Source organism: Taudactylus pleione, unplaced genomic scaffold (assembly GCF_031769625.1).
Source record: "Taudactylus pleione unplaced genomic scaffold, aTauple2 ptg001314l, whole genome shotgun sequence".
NCBI classification, from domain to species: domain Eukaryota; kingdom Metazoa; phylum Chordata; class Amphibia; order Anura; family Myobatrachidae; genus Taudactylus; species Taudactylus pleione.
This window is the reverse complement of record NW_028285714.1, coordinates 13532893-13559886: the sequence shown is the minus strand read 5'-3', so window position 1 is coordinate 13559886 and position 26994 is coordinate 13532893. Positions and strand designations below refer to the sequence as shown.

Sequence of the window (26994 nt, the reverse complement as noted above, 5' to 3'; positions counted from 1 at the left end):
ACCAAGTTGTTCTTGTGGCTCACATTACTACAAAGTGATATTTCAGTTCATACTGTACATTCATAGGAATACACACTTAATAGCAGCATATTATCACATCTGAAAAAGTTCCTAGTTGCCATTTTACACATGAACACTAGATGGAGCAAACACTCAGGTTTAACACAAGTAGTTTAGCTTAAGACAGTGGTTCCCAAACTTTTGGGAACCAAGGCGCCCTAGATCAGGGGTTCCCAACCACAGTCCTCGAGGCACACCAACAGTCCAGGTTTTAAGGATAGCCACAGGTGACTTAAATCAAACTGAGGTACTAATTAACATCTGTGGTCAAGCAAGGATATCACTAAAACCAGGACTGTTGGTGCGCCTTGAGGACAGAGGTTGGGAATGACTGCCCTCGAGTATAAGCAATGTTTTCACGGCACCCCTGCTGTAACCAATGCAGGGCATAAATCTGGAGGCAAATGTTCCTATGTGGCTTTGATCAGGTGAAATATTTTGGTTTCTTTTTAACTTCTTACATAAAATTCTAATACTTTCTCAAATATTGGATAAAGAACGTAAAAGACTACCATATGTATGACACCAACTTTATAATTTTATATTTACATGAATACAAAGTTACCTCAAGGACATCAAACTTTGCTGTTTTGACCTTTGACCAAGTCTTCTTAAGTCGTGCCACAGGACTGAGGTTCATACCAGCTACAGATAAGGCAAAGATAAAAATAAATAACACAAAACCACCAAAACAGAAGCTAACCAATGTAACAATGTTAAAACAAGCAGAGCACAATCACCTGTAAAAGTTAGCATCTGCAGAGTGTCATTATATTGTAATCTTAATGGCAACTAGACACCAAAGAACAGATTGTTGAACATGCTCTGCTGCTATGTGAAATTAGGTTTGTTTGTATATTCAATGTTTGTTAACATCCACAGAAGCAGCCAAATAACATACAATAATAATAAAAAAAAAAAAAAAAAAAAAGTAGTGTAAAATCAAAATCACATTGTGAATGAGCTTTTCCAAAAATATCAAAAAGAAAAATCAGCAATCCAGGAGGGGGAAGGTGGAACACAGGGGATGTAGGAAAACACATCACGGTAAAGAAGGCCAAGGGGGAGAAGGAAAAGAGGTCGGATTGGATAAACTACTAGCCACATATTTCACCCAGATAAAAAAGTAGCGTACCTTTATCTACCCGGTCGTGAAATGATGTTAACATGGTCATTAGATAATTCCAAATGTAGGGCAAGGCATGTAAACAAAATATCTTGTGCGTTCCTATGAGTCTTTCACAGATCTAATGTAGGCCAACCTGCATTACCATTACACGGCTATCACTAAAAGACTGAGCATTCTTCACATAGCAGCCAAAGGTAAAATACCATAAAAAAAAAAACCAAAACAAAAACTTAGAATTGAATCCATTCATCTTTTTACTTACTGTTCCATTGCTGTAGCACTTTTTAGCATACCACTATTTTTTTTTTGGGGGGGGGAGGGAGTAAAAACACTCTAGGGAACCTAAATATGTTCTGTGGCAGAGATTATGGTTAAGCTTAATTACTGCCTATGACTAGCCCGAAAGGTGCACTTAATGCCAATTTCTGCTCACACCCTAACAATATGTAAAAAGGCATCAGCATTAACTAGGGTTTCTGGGGCTAGCTGCGATGTTACCACGGAATCCATATGGTTTTCAGTTATTTCCCACAGTATCACTCGGGCCACTCAAAATGGTAGGCTAAAACCCTGTGACTCATTGAATCGCTCCTTAAGTTCTTAAATTAAATACTATATCAACATTTACCAGATGAGTGAAATCACCCACAAAGCATATCTTGTACTTGTCCTAAGACACAAACTACTTACAAATTATGGCCATCATAGAGTTGAAATTGCCAATATTGAAACATTCCCGGGCAACGTCTATGAAGAATTCCATCACCCTGGTCCTCTGCTTCTTCTTTACCACCTGACAGGACCATGAGACATCCAAAAGACGGGTTTAAAAACAAAATTTTAAAAATCACTTTATGGCAGTGTAGAAGCTGTTTTACCAATATATTAAGCATTTACATTATGTATGGTTTATAGTCATTAATAGAACTACAGGTATCATGCACAGTTTATTGTGGAGTCAGCTGTTACGAGTGTTGCTGTAAAATCTAACAGCTGAGCCAAGTACAGCAAGCTAATGCCCATTAAAGGGACTGTAGAAATGAGAGCTAACTGATACTGTACACCAGGGGTTCACAACCACAGCCCTCAACAGTCCAGATTTTAAGGATAGCCATAGCTGGGCACAGGTTAATTAGTACCTCAGTTTTAATTTAACCATCTGTGCTTAAGCATGGACATCACTAAAACCAGGACTGTTAGTGTGCCTTGAGGACAGTGGTTGGGAATCAATGCTGAACAGCAAAGGTTCCCAAACCCTGCCATTACAGTCCACGTTTAAAGGATATACATACTTGAGCACAGGTGACTTAATTAGTATCAGTCAATTTGATTTAACCATCAGAACCCAAGCACGGCTATCCTTGATTGTAATGGTAGAGTTTGGGAACCTCTCCTGCACAGCACTGGAACATTTGAGGTTTTGGTAGTTTGACCATACTTGCACAATCAGCTCTGCAGACATACACAAATGTTAGTAGTTAAGCAGAGCATTGGTTACCACTTTTTTTTTTTTTTTCACACCGCAAACAGTTTTCTAAGAACTTTTGAACGTTTCACTCAGCATTGGTCTGTTAGAAGGAAGTTGCATTGCACAGCTATTGCTCAAACCATAACACAACATAAAAACTTGAACACTGACATTTAGGATTAGGCTACAGGGGGAAAAATAAAAAAAATAAAAAACCAGGGAAATTGTGCCATTTTTTGCTGTGCAGAAGTATTAAGAGAAAGCTGAATTTATCACGAGAATTAAATAACTACATAATCAACGAACAATCTTAACACTAGTCCTAAGTGTAGACAGGCACGAGTACTCCATTTCTCTTACATGCCTAGAGGTAGAGCCCACAATAACTTTTAAAAAAGGGGCGATTGCCGTGAAGTACAGGTTAAAACTGCAGATCATACCAAACATGCGACAGCATGTACGAGATCACATAAACTAATCCAAAATCTTGCAATGGTTTGACGCAAAGGAAACCAGACCAGCAACTCAAAATCTGCATAAATTAATATAGGTCATCGCAAGCTGTTTATGAAGGACTTCATAAATTGGCTTTTCTCAAATCACACCTGCATTTATATGATGCAGAGAACAGAGGAAACGGCCGCATGGGGCACCCAGATACCAATATGCAAATATGTCCAGTAAAAAGATTTGTTTAAGATTTTAACAGCAATCTTGGTTTTGGGTTACAATTCAAAGGTTTTTTTATTATTCATCCCGTTCGATGCTTCGCACCTTCATTTGTTGCAAGTCCTTTTTGTGCAGATAGGAGGTGGGAATGTTCCAGGATGCCAATGCCCCATATTCACCTCAAGGCACAACTTAACAAGGACTAGGTTAAGAAGCATGACAACACTAATCCGTGGCCTTCCCAGTTACCAAACTGAACACTTACATCAGATTCTGGATTGAACAACTCTGGAAAATTCTTACAATACAGTATATCCTTCCAAGACAGCTCTAGAGTACTTGCAGAAATATGCTGAAGCTAATCTTGGGCCCTTGAGATTTGAGAGCAGTAGGAAGAGACAGTAGCAGGTTAAAGCTTGTATTGTTGCATAGAACTCACTCGGCATATCTCTGTAGCCACCAGCATGCTGAGGCAGTTAAACCAGTTATCATAGGCTTCCAGGTTATAGGTCTTTGTGACATCACTTCGGCACTGGTGGCAAAAAAAAAAAAAAAATGAAAAATAGATTATAAACAGTAGGACAGGCACAGGTTTGTTAAACTCTGCTGTATGCACTCAATACATCTAGGAGACAATACAGATTTCATTCATTGTGAAAAAGTGGTGCAACAGCTTCAGAGAAACACCATGGATAGTATGTATTTCCAGGTACATGCCAATCCAGTTACACAACTGCAAATTAGGAGTGCATGTATGCAGCAATAAGCTTCCATGTATGGATTAAGTATTTACCCATTTACTATGAATTGCCTATGAGAATCTAAAAAACAAAACAAAAAAACTTTGTATCCTAGTAGTTAAGTATTGAAACCAAGATATACATCGGTTTTAGGAAGCCATAGACCTAATGAAGTAGGGCTTGGGCGGCTAGCCATGGCAGAGTTTCTGTTAGCTAGTGTTTAGGACATGAAGATTGACCAAGTGACAACTCCTGTTGCTGTGCGCAACAAAAAGGACAACACCCCAAAACCATCCAAACATGCCTGGTGTTCTCTCCCCTGTAAGAGTTTAAGCTGTACATTAAATGTACATTGTTTTTAATACTATACGATTTGCTGCTTAATTGGCTTGTAAGAAACCGGCACTTCCCATGATTTGAACACATTAAGAGTACAAGTCTAAATACTAACTTAAACTAGTAGGTTTGGCTCCCTGCATCTCAAAACACTACGTTGTTTGCATTGCATGTTTAATGCATTTTTACAAATGCTCGATCTAGGACCAAGCATGATAGATAAAATCCATTATTAAACAACCTACCTTGTGGTTATCCAGAGTGTCCATGTGACAGATAATCTGCATTAGGTCCTCGGGATAAATGCTACCTAGTCGCTCCTATAAACAGGGAGATCATTTTGTCAGAGCAGAAAAGCATCCATCAAGTCTTATTCTATCCTTATGAAAACAATCTACATAGTTCACTATATTCAAACATTGCCCAGAGCAATAATTAAAGTCAGATTAGATCCAATAATTTTCTTTTCACACAATCCTCTGGAAAGATAAACATTAACGTTTTATTAAGAGATATACTCCAAATGTTAGACGAAATATTGAATAAAATCAAAACAAAAAATTAGAATAAAAAGAATGTGACATACATAGAAAAGTGATAGATTTAAAATAAATTCCTACTGCTGTTAGACCAGTTACCACCTAATATCCGTACTCCCGAAGTCAAATTAATAAAGTGACATCAGATTACAGGTGGGTACAGCCTAATCCTGACAAAATGAGATGCAGTATTTGTTATATTACTTTGTTTAATAGAATTCATTTCAATTAAGTGGACTTATCAGTCTGATAAATAATTTGTATGTTTTGTTACATTGACAGATCTTCATTACCCTTCTGTCTTTCCATTGAGGTTTTATGTATAGGATATCATAGGTACCTTTTAATATTGTCAGTATCAAGATTAGGATTATTTATTATCCCATTTTATTTGACACTCGTCATTCCTGCATTCATATCCGATTGAATTAGTAACCATATATTGTTACTTAGTCACAATATCAGATAGAATAAAGAATGTGTACTAGATATATGAAAGAAGAGATACTAAGTTTCTGGTTTGGATTTTATACAATATTTCTAATATTTGGACTACATCTTTTAATTAAAGATTAACGTTTTATTATCTTTCCAGAGGATTGTGAAAAAAAATAAAAAAAAAAAATTGGATCTAATCAGTGCACCAGACATAAAATAATGCCTTCTCTTTTCTCTTTATGATGTACAACTTCAAGATTGTCAAGTAGCACCTCCATAAATACTCCATTATATAAAAAAATGAATAAAATATATTGGGAGGAGTATTAGAATGCTTAAAGCATATAATCGCTGGATCAGTTATTTAAATTATTCAAACCACTTGAATGGTCCCACACCATACGGGTTAATAAAGTCTACAGAGTTACACAGCAAGACTCACCAGTTCGATTGTAGTGAGCTGCTGAGCCAAGACCAGAGGGTCGCCACACACACTCAGAATATCTTTTTGGGATGACTGGGGCTTGGCTTTCAGAATTGTCCCTTTGTCAGTGACTGGTTGTCGAATTTTCTCCCGAATTTCCTGAAACTGGCCCCGAGTGGAAAGCGCAAGCAGCACATTCTGGGTCATGTGACTGATACTCTTCTTGATTGTACCATTTTCCTAAACAGACAAGAACTAATTTTAGAGCCCAGAATTGCAGCATGCCCAATATATAATAAAAAAAAAAAAAAAAAAAAAAGAAGATTGAAATAGCATTAGATGTATGGTACTAAAAACACTGAATAGAGTTGATGTATCCCAATGAATCTAGTTGTGTAGAGTCCCAACAGTAATAACTGCTCCTACACATGTGCAATTGTCTGTCCCTTGACGTTCAGTGTGACAGAGTCAGCCAAACATGTAGAAGGGATCTGGCTATTTGGGGGCATATTTATTAAAGTTTTGCATGAAATTACTCAAAGACATTTTGGGTAGATACCTGCAAAGTATAAGCATCCCCAGGATGTATGACGGGGGTTTCACAGTAGATATAGGAGACCTGCTGTGTTTCCCCCATTTCCAATCACAATTGTGAAATTTACCAAGCTCTGGAAGGCAGAGCATTCTGGAGATTGGACCTGTACATTAACACCATTGCTGCCTCTAGGCTTCAAACCACAGATTTTACTGGGAGAGGAATCATCCAGATCCCTCACTGGTAATCGTGCTTGTGTGGTCTGATGTATTTGAGAATAGAAACTGTTCTACAATCACAAGCTGCCTTATCAAAAAATGAAGTAGAAAAAAAAAAAATTCTAAAAAAAAAAGTGTGCGCATTCATGTTGAAATGTAGGTGTCCATAATATTTGCTAAGGATCCAGGTTTCAAACAAGTTTGACTTCTAGTTTCACAGCAGCAGATGAGTTAGACCGACAATCTTTGGTTTAGAGCATCAGCTATGTGTATGGCTTTACAAACCAAGGTCAGGCCTGTCTGTCTAAACGCTCCAAAAGCTTATTGTCTGTTGAATTGAAGCAATGAGCTACTGAATACAAATGATATATTGTTTATTACCAGCGTGTGCACATTATGTTTTGCGGCTGGAGCAATATCAGGGGCAGATGGTACAATGATGTCGTCCAGAGACAGCACTCTGTCTGTATGAGCTCGGAAACTCGTAACAAAAGCCCCTTTCTCATAGCTTGGCTCATGTAGGGAGCAGGAAGAGTGGATGATAAAATGAAATGGAGACTAATTGCGTGAAATTATCTGTCTTTCTTCATCTGAAGCTGTACTGCTTTCATTTTTCCAACTGATCGAGCAGCTAACCCACTACTGCCATTGTCTCCATTTCACATTAACACCATTGAAATCTATCAAGTAGATTAACCCCTTCAATGCTTTTAACAGACTCCTGCAGAGATCGGTAATGCAACGAGAAGAGTACTTCTTAAAACAATTGTTGCATCACCATGTGCTTCTCACCTCATCACATTGTGTGATTCTTTGTGCAATCTCCTTTAACTCTTTCCTGGCCCTCTCATCCTGAAAGTCAAAGGGAAAGGTCTCCGTCCACTCTCTGAGAAGCTGGACGATTTTAGCAGCAAAGGACTTCAGCTTGGCCTGTAGAAGTGAAATACAAATCCATGAATGGTCAAACTGTCTTTAGGAGCCTGCATACATTTCAAGATTTAAGGATTTTCCGATTGCCAAGAGCAAAATGCTATCACTAGATTCTCCTCTGCAAAGTTAGCAGAGGCTTATGAGTTTTATATAGGTTGATTCTATATGTTTGTGACCAATATGTGTAGTCATGTCACCAAATTAAGTTCAACACAGCTGGCAACATTGATTGAATGGTCAGTGCCCAAAAAAGTTGTGATAACAGGCAATAGATAATCCATCTTCCAGAAAAAAAAAAAATCTTCAAGCTTGCTAAAAACAAATCTAAAAATACTATATACCCACAGTATGTTAATTCAAAGTCCTTTAATAACCCACTTCTGTGCCTTTAAGCAGAGACTGTGCTGCCTACACCCCAGTGGAAGGAATAGCATACAGTACATGAGTCATAGGTCCCTGTCCGAGTCTGTCACTTACCATAAACACCAAACGTTAACAGGGGTGATATCCCAGTACGACAGGCTTCGGTGGCCCTACAGTGCCAACACTTGAATGCAGTGTATGTGTGTTTAAACATTGAAAAACCATCTATGACTATAGCAACAAAAAATTTAAACTACTGCAAATAAGTCAATACATGCTTATTTGCCATTATAATATTAATCACAACAGAAACTGAGGCTATGGTTGAAAAAAACAGTGTGTAGGCTGCCACAGTGAGGTGGTTTGTGTATCTTCCTGTGGAAGGCACTAGTCATTATGAAAGTAACGTCACATGGAACACCCCTCAATTCTCCTTCAGCCTATACGTCACTGACAAACCAAGCACTGGGGTGCATAAGAGACAGAAATAGAACTTTCACTTCTGTGGGTTGGAAACTCCAAGTGAAGTCACTAAACTTGTGGCCAGTGAGAAAGTGTAATGAAAGGGCACCTATAGAAAGAGGCATGTGAAACATAACAGGAGCAGAGAAAAAAACAAAAAGAGAATAGATTAAGTGTTGCAGCTGAATAGTTGCTGCTGAGACAATGTGACGCTGTCATGTGAAGTGAAACAGAAGGGGTGTTTGGTGTTCAGCAGCCACCTCCCTGCTCCACTGCAATATCCTGGCAAGTGTTTTACACTGCATACAGTCTGCATCATTCATTTCCCATACAGAGAAGATAGCAGGAATTCCAGCTATCATGTTATGTGCCTTAGCGGTCCGAGGCATTAGGCCAAGGGACAATTTCAAGAATGTAGTTTATGCTGAAGCTGCCATTAACAGAAATGGTTCCGTTTAGAAAAAGAATACCCTACTACAGTGCAGCAATGAAATGTATCAGAAGACAATGGGTATGATATTAGAGGATTATTCGCTGTCTACGGCACATCTGACCTGACAGGCTGCTACTGGCAGTGCAAATGACCATATAGCTTGCAGATAAATCCGTAAAACATTTGCAGCTTGATGAATCAAAGACTTTTATAATCTAAAATCAATAGTCACAATTTATTAGCCCTTGGTACCACAATGGTATATGTCAGCAGGTAATAAATCAGTTTACTGTTCTCTTTATATATATATAAAAAAAAAAAGGGGAATTTATGGACTACTCTAATAATAGTCACTACACAATTTTGTTACTGAAAGAAATAGCTCTGCCTCCTAAGTGTTACTCCTCATGTTTAGGCAACAACTTTTCCTATGAAGGTAAAAGTTGGATTATACATCAATTGACCTATTTTTTTCCAATCAGAATTTATTTTTAAACTTTAGAAAAAAAAAAAAAAGCAATAGGCAAGTCACTGTCCTGGTTTTGCTCAAAACTAATATGTTTGACCCAGTGAGCATGAAACAAACAAATGAGTCCTTTGGGATGCTGTACACCAGCAGTGCACTCCAGCTTCCTTACCTTGTCAGCCTCGGTTCCTGCTTCCAGCTGTTTGATGCAAATTTGTCCCACTTTTGCAAGAATCTCATGGGGGTGGATAAAGACGCGTGAGCTAAGCAGGAAGGTGAAGATAAAGGTTCTCTAAGGGGAGAGAAGAACATTGCCAAGATAAAAACCCAGCTCTGTTCAGAATTTTCACTTTTAAAAATCTTACCTTTAAAAAAAAAAAAAAAAAAAAAAAAAACATTCTGTAATGTATAAAAAATTAGTCAGCACTAATGGACCACCACTTTATGGAATATATGTAGGGTAATTATATCAGGCCATTGTGTATAAACAAGTATTCCCTAAACTGTATTTTAGCCTACCTGTGTGGGCTTATTATATAGTCAGGACGGGATGTAGTTACACAAGCTGGGATGTAGCAGAATGTCGGCTAAGGATTTAGGGTAGGTGCTGAAATACCTGCGCCCATCATAATCCCGACGCCGGTTTCCAGGTCGACGCATGCCTGGACAAGGTAGGTCCAGGGCGCCTGTCTTGTTAACCGCTGTTAAGGGGGGGGGGGGGGGGGGGTGATGGTTAGGCACCCCCAGGGGGAGGTTAGGCATCACTAAGGTAGGGTTAGCATACTTACCTGCCTCTGTCAGGATCTTCATCCTTTCAGGCAGCTGCTGTCAGGTTTTGAACTGGCAGCTAAACAGCCGCGTGCATTTCAATCCCATTCAGTCACAACAAGTGAAAAACCCAAATATTTTGTTGGAACATTTAGAGCAGCTAGCACACAAGTAAAGATTAATAATGGCCACACGTGGATCATAGGACTAGGCTGTGCAAAGAGTTACATAGAAGTAAAATAGAAGTACAGTACAAGTTAAGAGTTTAAGAAATTAAATTTATGGATATTTGCCTACTGTATGGTGCAGAACAGGATAAAGTATCTTAGAGAAAGTGCTAAATAAATGCACTTCGTGTAGATTAGTGTTGGAATTGAGAATAGAGTTTCTGTTACACATGGTACAGCAGTACTCCGTTATACACACTCTGGTCATAGGACAGATACAGCAGGTTGAGTGTATGCAGCTTGAGGGTAGCAGTGCTGAATGCATGTCATCACAGTTCTTACCGAAGCCAAGTGGAAGACTACCGCCTCTCCCACTATGGTGCTCCAACAGTGACACGATGGTGACGCTCATATCAAGTACTTAGGTCGGTGCCCATTTTCTATTAGGGAATGAAGCCTCCCTGGAAGAACAGCCTGCACAGTAGCAGACTCCACTTTCAGCATTAAATTGAAAGTCACACCGACTACATATTACACTCAAATAGTTTAATTCTTTCATAATGGAGAATAGAAGCACTATTCACATTATAGAGTCTTAACAGATAATGCATTAGTTCACTAAAGTACCACTTTTTTGTATAGCCAATTATTGAGTCACCCCTTTAGCATGGCATTTTATAATCTCACAGCAGGATAAAGTATACTGTAGTAGAATCCATTTATATGCTGAGACTGCACTAGAACAGTGTGCTTGGTTGAACCAAAGTGCTTCTACAAGCAAAAATGAGCTGTTTATCCAAGTAACATTGCACTTAATTGAATGAGCCGTAGGTCAGGATGTCACATTCTTTGTAGGTTTACAAAACCCTTTTTGGAAAGTGGCAAATTGCTTATTTAAAAAACCTGCAAGGAGGAAGGTTGCGACTTACCAGTCATACCATATAACTTCTACCACCACAAAAGGAATCTCCATCTATCTGCTAACTAGCAGTGTGGCATAACTGTCTTTAAACACGTGGGAGGAGAGCTCTGCTGGCATAAACCACCATTTCTGTCTACTGCACTCCTGTCTGAATTTGTCTTGGCTCTATACTGCAGTGCGTGTTTGCGTTCAGTTTGTTTACTTTAAAATGCCTTTTCCCACAGTCAGTGTAACAAGGCCTGGCTGAGTTTGCTCCCAAGTGACTTCAACAGGCTTTCTGACTGATGCAGCCCCATGTTTTCAGAGGGGTGGGGAAGAGAAAAAAAAAAAAAAATGCAGCTGTGATACATAATTCAAAAGAACCCTCATCTATTTGTCCATCCGTTACTACAAAACAGTGCGACTTCCCTGACAATTTAAGGAAGGTTTGTTACATAGATGGGTCATGGGTGTGTGCTTGCCCCTATACTGATTTTTAAGTTGATGACTCCTAATTAGTTGCGTATCCAGTGAGGACCTAGAAATGAATCACTTATTTTCAGCTCTACTTGCAAAAACCATACAAACATCAAATTTGTTTAGAAATCTGACATTGCCATTAGTTCTTAATGAACATATACTTGCCATTATTTTTTACCATATTACCTACAGAGCTAGTTTATTCACTGCAATTATAAAAGGGTGAACTAGGAGTTAAATGAATTTACAGAGCTATTGCATGTGGGTGTGAAATTTTGTACATTTGGCCATCAGAATTGGACCTTCAGTCCTAACTTAATCCAGGGCATAATGCTTGACCATCATCCCATAGACTACAAGTTTAATTAGAGGCCAATTTAAATATCCATTATAGGGAACAGTAATGCAAAGGCTGAACAGTCAGCCTGCATTTGCTCCTCAGGCCAGCTGGACAGGTTGCTTATTGTAGTACTTACAAACGTAAAGTCTCATCCTCTACTACACTATGGAGGGGGAGAAACTAAAATCACACATTGCTTAGTGCAGTTTCCTAGCAACATAATCACACACAAAGGAGAACTAGAGACTTATTGCTACATTTGGGCAGGAACAGGGGAAAAACCCTTCTGACCTTTCACATTTGTTGGACATTTAAAGACTAGGGCTCAGACTGCACATTCTGTTCCTGGGAGAGGAGAAAACATGGGGGCGATAAACAAAAGGAATTGTTCATAGGGCTATGGAGCACAATGTCACATCTATAAACAGAATACCCTCACTACTTTGGCTAGTAAAATATTCTACCCCATGACAAGGCAGTCACTATGGACAGAGCCGCCATCAAATCCTTGCCTGTAGAAAGGGCCTCAACTTTAACTAGCACAAAACATGAATTATCACTTATTTCAATCGAACTGTCAAGTGAAAAAAAAAAAAAAAAAAAAATATATATATATATATATAACACAATCCACAACACTCTGCAGATTTCTTTAGTCCCTCATCAGTCCCTGTTCCAATGGAGCTTATAACCTATATTTCCAATTACATGGACACAGTAGGGTTATTTATGCACAGAAGCCAATGAACCTACCAATAGGTTTTTGATTCCAAGAGGAAACCAAAGCACCCAGAGGAAACCAACAAACACAGGGAGAACATATAAACTCCATACAGTGTCTTAGTCAGTATTTAATGGCAAAGGAATGATGTTCAATTTAAATATTGATCATGACATTAGCCATATGACTTTAGTCTTGCAGTACAACATTAAATAAGTCCCAAGTTCACAACAGCACTTACATCAGGATAGTAATCAACCGTGGGCATGAGCCGTTCAATCAATGTCTCCAGGGACCCGGACACCAGACAGCCATCTTGGTAAACTGGATCTCCACACTGCTCCCCCATTTCTGGCTGCACCTGCCCACTACAGGCAGAGCCGAGCATGCTGGGAAATATTGGTGTCTGTGGCATACTTTCCTGAAAGACAAAAAGCAAATGCAGAATGAATAAACACTGGTTAAATATAGTAAGCTTAGTGACCAGGAGTGTCCTTAGTCATGCAAAAATGCAACTAAAATGGCTTTTTATATTCCAATCAAAGGCTGTAGTTTTAACGCCCGTTTATTAATGCATACTGCCCATATATTTTGTGTTGAGTCAAGAAAATTAAAAAAAAAAATAGATATCCATCACAAGTGCTAAGATTCTAGACTTTCAACAGAATAGCTTTCAATTATACCCAGTCTAGCTTACCTTTTTGGTGATTCTAAAATGTATATCAAATACAAAAAGTGGATGAAAGAACTGCTACTGATCAAGGATGTTCTAGGTTTACTTTATGGCAATCTTTATAAATAAGGTCAGAGTATTTTTTTTAAAAAAATGGATGTAACAAATGATATACTATAAGGCATATGGGGCGATATTCAATGGATTCAGAATATCGCACCCAAAAAGGTTAGACTTTGCTGCGTAAAACGGCTAATTCTGACTAAAGTGCTGGGTCACGTCATGCATTTTAGCTCTCACCTCCGGGGGTTCCAAGCTGAAACGCCAACGCCAGCAGCTGTTCGCATCCTATGGGAGCAACAACTGAACAACTCATGCGCGAAGGGGGGACAGCTGCCGGCGAAAAAAATAAAAATGAACTCCGCCCATGGAGTTAGTGAATAATGAACTGCCCACTGGTGATCACTTCTCAGTGACCAATATTGTGGGTGCCTAGTGTTCACTCTAAAGCTGGGTACAGTGTGACCGATATATTGGCCAATCAATTGACAATACAATTGCTGCCCGTTGGCCAGTGTGTACACAAGATATGTCTGAACTGCGTCGTTCAGACATATCGCATTGGTTGCGCTGCACAGCCGATGTACAGATGTCTGCAGACCGCACATACACAGCGGTAGCCGTGGGGAGGGACATTCCCCTGACCCGCCCGTTGAGACCCGGGGGCACAAGCAAATTTTGACCGTTAAGTGTGCATGAACGACCATCTGCAGAAATAACCGTAAAGTGTGTACCCACCATAAGGCAGTAGCTCTCAAACTCAGTCCTCAGGACATCACACAGCTCACATTTTCCAGGTCACCTAGCAGGTGCACAGGTGTATTACTCACTGACATTTTAAAATATCTACAGATGGCCAATTGCTTCACTTTATTTTGTGAGGAGACCTGGAAAACATGCACTGTTTGGTGTCCTGATTATCAAGTTTGAGAACCAGTGCTTTACTAAGACTGTGGGTTTATAGAAGTGGAGGTGTTGCCCATAGCAGCCAGATTCCAGCTATTATCTTCTAGAAGGTGCTAGATAAACGATATGGGCAACACTGCCACTTCTATAATCCCACACTTTAGTAAATATACCCCTAGGACAGACGGGGGTAGGGGAACTATCATAAAAAAAAAAAAAGGACACTTCAGCACGTATTCCAAAAAATGGGCGTGGTTACGTGGAAATGAAGGAAGGGTTCTCAAGGCCACGCATCCTTTTCAAACTCAGCGTTGCTGGACTGCCCCCTGGCTTTCCACAGTGAGAGTCAATGCACATGATCTATTCACTCCCCCATCCCGATGGCCAGCAGGTGGGAATGACCGTTTTCACCAGGGCACTGCCATAAGAGCAGGGTGCATTTAAAAGCTTTTAAATTGGCCAGAGTGCGGGACACTGTTGAAACAGCCTAGCAGCAGGGTCTGCTCTGCATGTGGCTTGTGCAAGGATGAATGTGGTACAACCCATCAACTCAAACTTGCATTACTCCATCTGTGCAGGAAACTTCTCAACACTAAAGCAGTGATGGCCAACAGGCAGCCATGGTGCCACATGCAGCCTTCCATGCTTTCACTTGGAACCCCCAGTTTATCATGTTACCCATCACCCTTACTATCGATAGCCATATACAGTACATCAGATTAGCCCAACAAGGTCTAGATGACATTTGTCAAGAAGACTTAAATTTAATTCAACAATTGGAGAGAGATTTGAAAAAAATAAAAAAAAATAAAATATGGATATTCTCTAACAGAGCAAGCTTTAAAAACTTGCGTTAGAGCAAAATGCATATATATTTATGACAGTATAAAATAGCATGTATAGTTGGTAACTATAGAATATTCCTAAATTGACAAGACCACCAATTTAACACTTCATAGAACAGAATGTCCTAAACAGCAGGGAAAAGGTTGCCCCCAAGTAATAAAATTCCTTGTAGTTTTCTTCAGTACTATGTACTGTATTTTTGTCCAGAACACACATTCCTTCTTCTGAAGCGCCATGATGCAAACAAGATCTTGAAGACTCCATTAATTGCTTGTGCTCATACCAGGCAAGAAAAGTCACAGATTTGACATGTCAGATTCCAATCCTTGTCAGAAAATACTCCAGAATGTCAGAAGTTATCATGTGAGAATGGAACGTCGTCTGGTTACAGTAAATAATTGGCTTTTAAAATCCAAGTTCAGGACCAGTTTTGTTTGTGAACACCATGACATGTTGCTATTTACAGTAACACAACAGGCATTGCTTTCACCAACACTACAATTTAACCTGTGTTTGACATAATAATCAATTGTATACATGTCACCAGCTTTATCAGAAAACAGGAGCAATACTCAAGTTTGAGACTTTGGTGAAGGTTGTTTATGAAGGTAACTAGTAAATCGTGCGCCAAGTGTAAATATATAAACTAGCTAAATGGATTAAGGATCCTATGTATCAAAGCTTGATCATATAAAATTGTGAGAAAAAGTATTAACCAATCTGCTCCTAATTGTCATTGTTCAAACACAGCCTATAAAATGTAAGCTAGAAGCATATTGTTTATATCTCACAATTTTCTCTCATCAAGCTTTGATACCTAGGGGCCTAAAGCTCAATTTGAAACCATATTGAAATGGGGAATTGGCATTAACTATTAGCTAACTTAGGGGCCTATGTATCAAAGCTTGACGAGAGAAGCCGATTGGCTGGCGAATTGAATAGCGCCGGGAATGAGCTTCCAGAGCTCTTCAATTCAGTGCGCTGGTATGCACGACAAAGGATTTCTTCTTGCATCCCTCCTGGGATAAGAGCAGAAATCCAACAAAAGTACAGGCGCAATGCAGTTTTCTGCCCAAGGCGCAGCATCGCGCCGGGAAGTTTAGTCGGAGAATGCCTGTTCTCGCAACTAAACACCCTGTTTAAGGCGTGAGGGGCAGGAGAACAGCCATTCCCCAACCTAACAGTTTAGAATTTAATAGCTCCGGGAGCTCCTTCTGAGTGCTACTCAATTTGCGTTAAATTGAAATCGAGCCCATAGGCCCCTTAGTACATAGACTCCTAAATCAGTAAAATAAAGGTTTTTTTTAACTCCATTTTCAGTGATCAATTTTAAAGCACAACCTGCAGACTCTCCTGATGTGTTCTGACTTTTACTCATGTCTTAGCCATATACAGGTATCCAGCCCAAACCTATTCATCGGCAAATGCAAAACAAATGCGCATAATTTGAAAGCACTCTCAAGTATTATGTTACACTATTAAAATTAGAATGATGCAGACCCTCAGGTAAGTCCCAACACAATAATCAACTTTGGAAACTGCACTACCGATCCTATTCCATGCAAATGTTTTTCCATAACCAAACCGAGTACATCGATCATGATGTACTACATTCATATCTTGCTGTTTTCTGCAGCCCAGGGGAAGAATGTTCTATAACTACATGCTATTACTACATAAGAGATATTAGAGATGCCTGCTAAGTGTTAAAAGCTATAAACAAATCTGACAAAGGTGGTGGTGGCAGGAACTGCAAAACAATAGTTATATATTCTAGAACATTTCAAATGCATTATTGCAGATGAGGTGTGTCAGAGTTATAGACACTTGGCCACAGTCCTAAGTGTAAGATGGTAACATGTGTTGTGTTTGTCTGAGTTGATGAACCTCTGGGACCTGAGAGATCCTGGGCCTCAGGAGGGAAGCTTCCAGCTCCACCTCTGGGCTGCTTGTTTACTAGGAAGACAGCATGGATTTTACAGAAAGTTCTGCGGGGATATCCCTGCAGGGTTCAGCACAATAAGCAGCACCTTTGCATCAAATCATAGCCTCTAATTGGAGGCTTTAGAGTTTACAGTCAGCAACAATTTAGCCAGGTATAGTAGCTCCTCTCTGGGGGTGTGCAGCCATTAAGTCATTTTCAGAAAACCTATGACGTGAGCTTTTAAAGAAAAAAAAAAAAAAAAAAAAAAAACACCCCTGTGCTTTGCTTTATTTATTGTTTGAGCCAATACACTTCATTCACTTGCTACTGTTTGTTACTACAGATTGCCACATACAAAAGCCTCAACCAACACATTCAGCACTGCTCAATACAGCCATACAACATAAAATCCAAGAAAATCATGCAGTATTTACTAAAAAGGCAATACCTGTATATATTAAAAAAAAAAAAAAACCACACATTGCCAATTATCCTTTGCATTTAAATATAGTATTATTACAGTTTGCCGATAGGTAAAATGAGACTTAAACTATGATTTTGAAGCCTAGTTACCAAAAAAAAAACCCCTCCTTGGATCATATAAATCTGACATTCATTAAATGAATACGTGGTAGCATAAAGAAGTGCTTTCTTCCCAGATTATTTTGGTTTTATCATGAAAGCTCAAAAGTACCATGTGAGTGTGGTTTTGAATCTTTTCCAATTGCATGAGAGCTATGAACACTCCCAACTGAACCACAGTATAAGCAATAGTGGAGTTATGACAACAGAACTCCACTACTTCTAAAGTGCCAACATATTACATGGCTCTGCACATTGAGGGGGGTATAATGTAAACCTGAAACCGGTAGTAAAGATGGCCCTACCCAAACCTGCTTACTATCCAAGTTGTGGGAAAAATAGATACATTGGGGCATATTCAATTGGGGTGAGAATTGCAAAAATCCTGCACCTGTGATGTTTTTCCTGCAGGTGCGGGATTTTTGCTATTCAATTAGGTGCATGTTTCCTATTTTGAGCGCCGAGAGGTTTTCTGCACACCTCCAGAGTACAGCCATTTTTTACTAAAATCCACAATTTTAGGAAAAAAATAAAATAAAATAAAAAAAGTCAGGAAATGATCTGGGACCCTGGCGGCACCCCTCCTAATGACTAATTAAGCAATTTGAAGTTTCCAATTAGCTTAAGCTGCCCATACATCAGGGACTATTTTTGGCGATCCGGCGGGAAATGCTGGCGTTTCTGGGTGGAAATGCCGACCGCCCACCAATGTTCAGCGATCTGGCGTAGGATCGCTGAATTTTTAAATGTGAAATGTTCAATTATACAATCACGATCATTTTTTAATCAAGTTTGTTCAAATCGGGAAAATCCAACATGTTGGATTTCTGCGATGCCAGGTTGCAGCAACGCGGGATCATGGCAATCCATCGCTGATGTATGGGGCCCTTTAGTCAATAATAATCCCCTTCCAAAGTGCTGTCAACTGCATCCAGTCTCGGGACTCGGTCTCCTACAGCAGCGGTGAGTATGTCAGTGTGTGTTTATGAGTGAGGGTGATCCCTGGTGTGTGTCGCAGTGTGAGTATGCCCCCCCCCCCCTTACTGGGCGCACTACATCTCCCAGCAACCCCCTCCCCAGTGAGAAGATAAAGGGAGACCACTGGGCAGGTAAGTAATCTTTTTTCGTTATACGGCACAGGGTTTTCAGCTCTGAAAACCACGTAACCACTTTTTTTTTATTGATTACCGCAAGTATCGGGAGCACGCATACCCGCAGTAATCCAAAATTTCCTTGCTAAAACTCATGCCCAATTGAATATGCCCCATAGTGATAATAACAGTAGCAATTAGCAGTGGAAAGGTGTAGCACAGTGGTGCTCAAACTCAGTCCTCAGGACCCCACACAGGTCACCACCCAGCAGGTGCACAGGTGTATTCATTACTCAATACATATTTTAAGAGATTCACAGGTGGAGCTAATTTTCACTTTTGATACGGAGGACAAACATGCACTGTTTGGGGTCTTGATGACCAAGTTTGAGAACCTGTGGTGTAGCATGACCACCAGTCATTGGGAACTGGCATTTTGGTGCTATTATAGTAAAGCTGGAGTGAGCGAGTGGAAGGTGGTAATAAACTTAATGCAGTGAAAGCAACTGGCACGAAGGAGGTGGAACACAGGGGAAGGGAGCGTTCAACTAGAGATGGGGGAACCCTACATCTGTACTGTTCCAATAATGGGGGCTTGTTGGGCGCAATCGCGAAAAGTGATGTTTGGGCGCCCAAATAGGTCACATTTTGCACATTTCAGCTCTCACCCCTCTGGGGCTGAAAGGTGAAATAGAGCGCTGATGGCTGATCGCACCCGACAGGAGCAACAATTAAATAGCTCCGTCGGGCGCAATGGGGGCAGGAAACAATTGAATTCCGCCCTTGGAATTAAATATGCCAGGAACACAATAAAACAGGGTACAGATCACCTGAAAAACAGGCAAAGACAACAATTATAAAGATCAGATCCAGATAAATTGGGAAGGGACTGAATATATTCTAGGATCACAATTATTTTACAATATATACACTCATATTTAACCACATTGTTTCACAGATGGCATTTTACAGAAATGTAAATTTGCAAAGTAACATGCTCCAAAATAAAAAAAAAATAAAAAATCCATAAAATGAGCAAGTGTGTAACTAATGAATGTGCAATGACTCCATTCCTAGGATTCCTAGTATATTGGCATTCTTTGTTTTAACATCCAGATCATTCCTACTCTCAAACCCACATCAAAGTTCTTGTCACAGTAATGCTGTTTGCATGACAGCTAGCTGGCGCCAGGTGGGATTACTGCAAATATGCTCCATTTCAATGAGCAAATGTTCACTGAAAGCTCTGTGCAACTGTACTACAGCAAAACATAGCTAGGTTTGTAGTGACATCTGAAAGAATAAGTGTGGTGGGTGGTAAATTGGACCCAGAACAGTGTTGTCCAAGTATTTGCATTAGAACAAAAATCAGGCCCATCCAGCAGAAGGAGCTCTGCACAGAGTCCTAAAAGTATGCAAATGACCCCAGCTATGCATTGCTACAAAGACATTTGGGGTTTTTTCCAAGTCATGAAATAACACATGCAACATACAAGTCAAGAAGAATAAAGCCCCCCCAAACCACACTGACCGGTCTACTGCAATTACTAATTCACAAAAAAAAAAAAAAAAAAAAAGCCAGCCATTTGTTATCCTTCAGGGTAAAGCCATCAAGCTTTCTTTTTGGACAATGCTATTCAGTTTTGTGGGTGCCACCCTAGAGTGACATAACGTCACCCATCCAATGTTAACGTTCCCATAGCACTGACCACAAATGTGAAAGCAGCAGCCAATAGTATGTCTTCCATGTGCTGGTTACAGCTCCTCCATGTCAGTGTTATGCTGACAGTATGGGGCGTTGCTATGATGTCACAGCCAAGCACCATACTACAAGTGCTGCCCCCACATTCCACCTTCAGAAGGTAAGTAGCAGGGAAAGGGCATCCCCAGGTCTCACCAGCCCTGTGTGAACTTGCAAATCATTTCAATAATGGAAAGTTTTAGGTCCCAAATTCAAATTTACAAATTTTGCTGAAAAGACATTATAGTATGCTTTGGCTTAGGTTAACCAATAGGTTTAACAAATAAATCACATTCTCAGGTGTACAATATGAGATATTCGAGGGTATGTCATGTACCAGTTCTAAATAAGACAGTACAACTCCGGGGAGTCTTGAGAGGAGGGGGCCTGTGTGCACTCACCGTGTGGGGCCCCCTCCTCTCTCCCCAGTGGGCGGCCGCTGACTGACGTGGCTGGCCAGCCACATGAGCATTAGTAGACTCCGAGCACGAGTGTGCCTGGAGTCTACTGTGCATACGCAGAATGCCAGAAAAATGTCCACGGCGGCCATTTTCCAGCGTTCTGTGCATGTGTAGTAGACTCTGGGCACTAGTGTCCCCGGAGTCTACTGCGCTTGCGAAGAACACTGGAAAAAAGGCCGCGGTGGCCATTTTCCGGAGTTCTGAGCAGCGCCAACACCCGACCACAGACAGGGGAGTTTAAAATATGGGTGCAGGGTGTGCGTGCGGGGCCCCCTGGACCTGGAGAACCATGTGCCCCGTGCACACTGCACCCATTATAAAATACGCCACTGGTACAGCTTAATTTGGGTCAACCAGTGGCATTTCCTTAATATATTTGTTCTATTACAAACCAAGATTAAGCTATAAAGTATTGAAATAAAGCACAGAAACACATTTAATAGCCTTCAATTGTTCTACCACTGAATATGCAATACTATACTTTGTATGTGCAATCATTATGGATTAAATTCAAAAAGCAAATGGCTTTTTCTGATACATTTTTGTACGCTTGACCAGTAACTGACATGTTTTTATGGAGCACTTCAGGAAGATGCATTACATTTTGTACATTCACTATGGGCTAACCATAGCTGGCATAAGCAAAAAAAATATTTTGAACCAGACTGTCACTAAGGGGGCAATTCAATTGTACCACCTGTCTATAGAAATGGGCATCTATTAGAGCAATTCAATTGTTCTCCTAGAGACGCCCATAAGCCATGGCAGTGACATCTGTCTCACAGCCTCCAGAGGTGTGAAAAAAAATAAAATAAATATACATACAGTAATTCTCAATTCGGCTCATGAATCCACAGAAACAATGTGTGGGAAATTACTAATCAAAACAAAAAATTAAAATATAACTACATGGTAATAGTTTTATATAATCTGTACATTGTTTATTTGACTAGCTTAATGTCAATAATGGGAGCCCCTTAAGTGTAAGATGTTATATGAATATCTTGACAATATTGTTTTCTGTAGGTTGATTCTACAGTGCTTGCATCCTCCTGCACTTTTATTGGAATTGTTGTAGCCCAAATCTGTTATTGCTGTGTCTAAATAAGTTTCACCTCTGAATATTACAATGTTTGAGTTTACACAGCACAATGCGAACATAAATTTCCCTTTAAAGTGCATATTTTAGGTATAGAAAATATTAACAATGGACAGAAAGTTTATATTGGTTATTAGTGGGTTTAAAATAGATGTTATATTGCTTTGTAAATCCTATAATGTACTGCACAGGAACGGTGGGCCAACTGTTATGGTGCGTACATGGTAAGATAACGATATTAATGTTAATTTTTTGTGCCTTCCAAACCTCAATCTGTAATGCATGGGCACGTATGGACGATAACGATATTGACCATCGGCCGTGCATGCAGACCAAGCTGGTCAATATCATTCAGTTAGATAGGGACCATCAATAGTTGATCGCGGGTCGCTGGCCCGTCCTTGGTGGTGTGCTGGATGATCGATATTGATCATACAGCACACCTGGACGGTGCAGGGAGATCAGTCAGATATAGTTATCGCTGACTGCTTGTACCATGTGTATGCACCATTAGTCTTCTAGAGCTATTTTGTAAGTAATCCAATCACCATCAGTTGTACATTTTTGCATTGTGGAAACCCCCTTTTCAGGACAAGGTTGCTTCAGGAAGCAAATTACTCTTTTTTGTTTTAAAGTGTTATCTGCCCTGTCTACAGAAAAAAAAAAAGAAAAAAAAAAAAATGACAGCATCATGTGGGGAGAACCCACACCTACAGTAAAACAAATCAATGTTACATACTATAGGTCATAATGAAGCCTTAAAGGATATACCAACCACTAATTAAATATGCATTACTACACCACAATATTTTATGAATACAGTACAATTAGCAAACTGGGTAATTAATCGATGTATCAAAACCTTAAACTAGCTTTTATACAGCAACCTCACAATAAGGCAACTATGCCACGATATTCCCTTATGTAAAATTTAAGTGTTAAGCAGTCATTTGCCAGACAGAGGAGGAACGTTACACCTGCTACACTAGAACAGCAGCAAATGAAGTTATGATGGAACAAACTAACTGCTAAGGAGTTCAGAAGAGAACAAATGAATGTTGCATGTCTGCCAAGTGTTAAATACACAATCTACTACATCCAAATCAAGACTAACAAAGCAACCAGAAAAACAGCATCACCAGACTACGGAAGTAAGGTACATACAGGAAAATTAACCCTTCATGCAGCTGTAACAGATCTGTTCTTCCAAAGATATGAAAAAAAAAAAAAAAAAAAAAACTTTGCACACATGGGCATATACAATTGGCCATGAGGTTTAGCCCGCAAAAAAATTATGCGGTCCTCACAAAGTTTGGATTATCATAAATATACATGCTCCAGTTACCCACAGTAACCAATTAACAAATCAGCTGCAGAGAGTTTTGTGCAGGCAAAGTCCCCCAGAAGGGGAATTTTTTTATTTTTCCCACTGCGGGGAGCGGGGGCCGGGTGAGCGGTAGTGTGTGCGGGGAGCAGGGGCCGGGTGAGCGGTAGTGTGTGCGGGGAGCAGGGGCCGGGTGAGCGGTAGTGTGTGCGGGGAGCAGGGGCCGGGTGAGCGGTAGTGTGTGCGGGGAGCAGGGGCCGGGTGAGCGGTAGTGTGTGCGGGGAGCAGGGGCCGGGTGAGCGGTAGTGTGTGCGGGGAGCAGGGGCCGGGTGAGCGGTAGTGTGTGCGGGGAGCAGGGGCCGGGTGAGCGGTAGTGTGTGCGGGGAGCAGGGGCCGGGTGAGCGGTAGTGTGTGCGGGGAGCAGGGGCCGGGTGAGCGGTAGTGTGTGCGGGGAGCAGGGGCCGGGTGAGCGGTAGTGTGTGCGGGGAGCAGGGGCCGGGTGAGCGGTAGTGTGTGCGGGGAGCAGGGGCCGGGTGAGCGGTAGTGTGTGCGGGGAGCAGGGGCCGGGTGAGCGGTAGTGTGTGCGGGGAGCAGGGGCCGGGTGAGCGGTAGTGTGTGCGGGGAGCAGGGGCAGGGTGAGCGGTAGTGTGTGCGGGGAGCAGGGTGAGCGGTAGTGTGTGCGGGGAGCAGGGGCCGGGTGAGCGGTAGTGTGTGCGGGGAGCAGGGGCCGGGTGAGCGGTAGTGTGTGCGGGGAGCAGGGGCAGGGTGAGCGGTAGTGTGTGCAGGGAGCAGGGGCAGGGTGAGCGGCACCTGTCCTGTGCGGGGAGCAGGGGCAGGGTGAGCGGTAGTGTGTGCGGGGAGCAGGGGCAGGGTGAGCGGCACCTGTCCTGTGCCCGGTTCATGGAAAATGTCTGACACTGGTGAAGAGATGGAGGACAGTACTGCAGAAGGTGAGTATTTAAGGACTAATAAAGCCAATTAGAAACTTTAAATTGCTTATATAGTAATTGGGAGAGGGGTCCAAAGGGCTCCAGAGCAAAAGCATCAAAACTCCACACAAGTCTCACACTTGTGGGAAAAACCCTGCAGATGCAACATTTGGTAATCTCACACCTAACTGAGTAAGTCCCACAGAGGGGAAAATACATGATGCCTTGGATTGAGTTAAAGTGGGGAAGTTGCCCAAAGCAACCCAAGGTCATAACTAGGAGTGTGCAAGTGGTGCTGCTGAATAGAGCGCAACACCCGATGGGAGTTACAGTCTCTGCCCCACGGTCCATACATCTGGCTGATACTTATATCCCCCTTGGCATGACAAGGAGCGTGGCCGGCACTGGGCTAGGGCCCTGAAGAAACCAATCTGCTTCTGTAATTTATCAAGCACAGCCCTCTTAGCCATCTCCCCTAGAACACAGAAGACCTATTTAGTACCTCAGTCTTCATTTAAACATCTGTGCTCAATCATTGATATCCTTAAAAGCTGGACCACTAGGATGCCTTGAGGACAGAGTTTGGGAACCTCTGACCTGAACTAATCAAGCAATCATCTTATTATTGAAAGCACTCAAACATAGCTAGAGATGTTCATTTTGAAGCTTGTTGCATAAAGCTCTATTACAAACTATGGGCACAAGTCAATTCAACACAAGTTGACTAGCACTGGGAAGGAGCTCCCGGAGCTATTCAATTCAGCGCTCTTATGTCAGAGAATGCCCATTCTCACAACTTAAACATGGTAATTTGTTGCGGGAAACAACTTATACCCTTTTACACCAGAGCAAAAACCTGGGTTTTTGCTGGGTCTACCTGGGTCGCAGCTCAGTGTAAAAGGGTCCCTGAAAAATAACCTGGGTCAAGTGACCCTGCAATCCAACCCAGGTAGCTACCAGGGTTGGACCCAGGAAATGGTGCAGTGTAAACGGTGCAACCCGGGTTATCTGACCTGGATCATGCCTAAAATGAGCGAATTGGTGGTTGTGGAGCATTCACCTCCCACTTTTTATGACCTCACAGGTTTAGCAGGGCTGACCTGGGAGTAACCCAGATCAAAGGTGCAGTGTAAATGGGTCTGACCAGGGTTGGAACCATGTCCAAAAACCCAGGTCGGACCTGGGTTTTTGGTGGAAAAGAGGTATAAAATGCCCGGCCTGGAGGGTTGCAAGAAGAAATTCTTAGGCTCGTATTCAATTTGGAGCGAAAAAGCCAGAATCGGCGAAAAAGTTTCACCGGTGACGTCATTGCGCCAAGTGGAAAAGTATTGCCATATTAAATTTTAAAGACTTTCCACCTAGGCGGAAAGTCAATGTAATAGGCGAAAATTTTTTGCCTATGAATAGTGGGCGGAAAAAAGTGCAGAATTGGGGTGCAATGAAAGTCCACCAAAGGTAAACTGCATCAATTTTCTTACAAAACTTAAACACCCCAAAATCACTTTCAATTTGGGGCCAAAAAAATATAATTGGGGGACAAAATTAAAAACTAGCGAACTACACTCCAGGGGGGTCCCAAAGTATGCCCTAGGTGTTTTCTTCATTGCAGGTGCTTGAGGCAGGTGGATTTTTCAAACTTAACTTTAAAATATGCTGGCCCCCATTTTCAAGTACCCCAAATTTGCTGGGATGTTATTTTCTGCAAAAAAACCTCCTGAACACTATTCATCACTTATACCATAACTTTAAACTAGCTCAATAGCTGCTAAATAATAACACCAATAGGGGAATTCAATATGGAGGGAAAACATTGTTTTTGCGTTAATATCGCACCTATGACGTCATGATCGCAGGTTTTAGTTTTACACTGTATTCAATTTCAAAGACTTTTCACAGGTTCGAAAAGTCTTTGAAAAAAACGGAGATAACTTTACCACTGAATAGGTGGCGAAAAAAAGTGCAGAATTGGGGTTTAGGGGGTGCAGGCTTAAAAAAAAAAAAATTAGCCTGCACCTCTGGGAATGACATTTTAAAAAGCTTTCAAAAAAAAAAAAAAAAATAGGGACACCCCAAAAAATATAAAAATTGGGGTGAAAAAAATGGGGAAAAAAGGTGTTTAAAAATAGGGAAATTGGTTCAGGGCTATTCTGCAAGTTTGCGGCAGGTGTATTCTAGAATATGTTGTTATTAGCGGCAGGTGCATAGTTGCAGAATAAAAGAAAAAAAAAAAAAACAACTTACTTTAGGGACATAAAAATATGCTAGTACCCATTTTCATGTACCCTAAATTTGATGGGACCACTTACAAAAAATGAAAAAAATAACCTAAGTGCTCTTCTACATCACTTCTTCAATGTCGGGGAAAAAAAAAAAAAAAACACCTGCTGCGGCTATTTAAATCGCCGACTTTCATTTGCAGGCTAAAACGGGGGTACCCATAGTGATCCCCCATGTTTTTACAACTTTAGGGGGGGTCCTACAATTTTTTCCAGGAAAATTTTGTAGTTTATCGCAGGCGCCCGATACTTTATCCCTGAAAAATCTCCAATGTGGAGCGAAAAGTCCAGCACGGACTTTTCGCTCCCATATTGAATACCCCTCCAAATATCTTAAGCAAACCAAATCGGGGGTAACCAGAGCTAACCCCCATGTCAGAGCATCTTTTAGGGGGTTGCCAGGCTGATTTCCCCAAATCAGACATGACTTTCTGCTTGTGTCAGTTTCGCCGGGTCCCGTTTCCACGTACTTTCAAATTGAATATGCGGGCACGC

At 41.0% G+C, this 26994-nt stretch overlaps 1 protein-coding gene across 2 annotated transcripts in view; it reads right to left on the bottom strand.

Moving 5' to 3' along the window:
• The window catches only part of RASGEF1A (RasGEF domain family member 1A), a 461395-nt gene that overhangs the window by 4223 nt on the left and 430178 nt on the right, over positions 1 to 26994 (bottom strand). For both annotated transcript variants that reach the window (XM_088463110.1, XM_088463111.1), the window contains 8 exons: positions 12829 to 13008; positions 9383 to 9502; positions 7349 to 7486; positions 5822 to 6043; positions 4648 to 4722; positions 3766 to 3858; positions 1880 to 1982; positions 626 to 705 (listed from right to left, as the gene is read on the bottom strand). In XM_088463110.1, coding sequence (XP_088319236.1) covers positions 626 to 705; positions 1880 to 1982; positions 3766 to 3858; positions 4648 to 4722; positions 5822 to 6043; positions 7349 to 7486; positions 9383 to 9502; positions 12829 to 13002 — 1005 coding nt within the window. In that variant the 5' untranslated portion in view covers positions 13003 to 13008. The remainder of the gene's footprint in view (positions 1 to 625; positions 706 to 1879; positions 1983 to 3765; positions 3859 to 4647; positions 4723 to 5821; positions 6044 to 7348; positions 7487 to 9382; positions 9503 to 12828; positions 13009 to 26994) is intronic.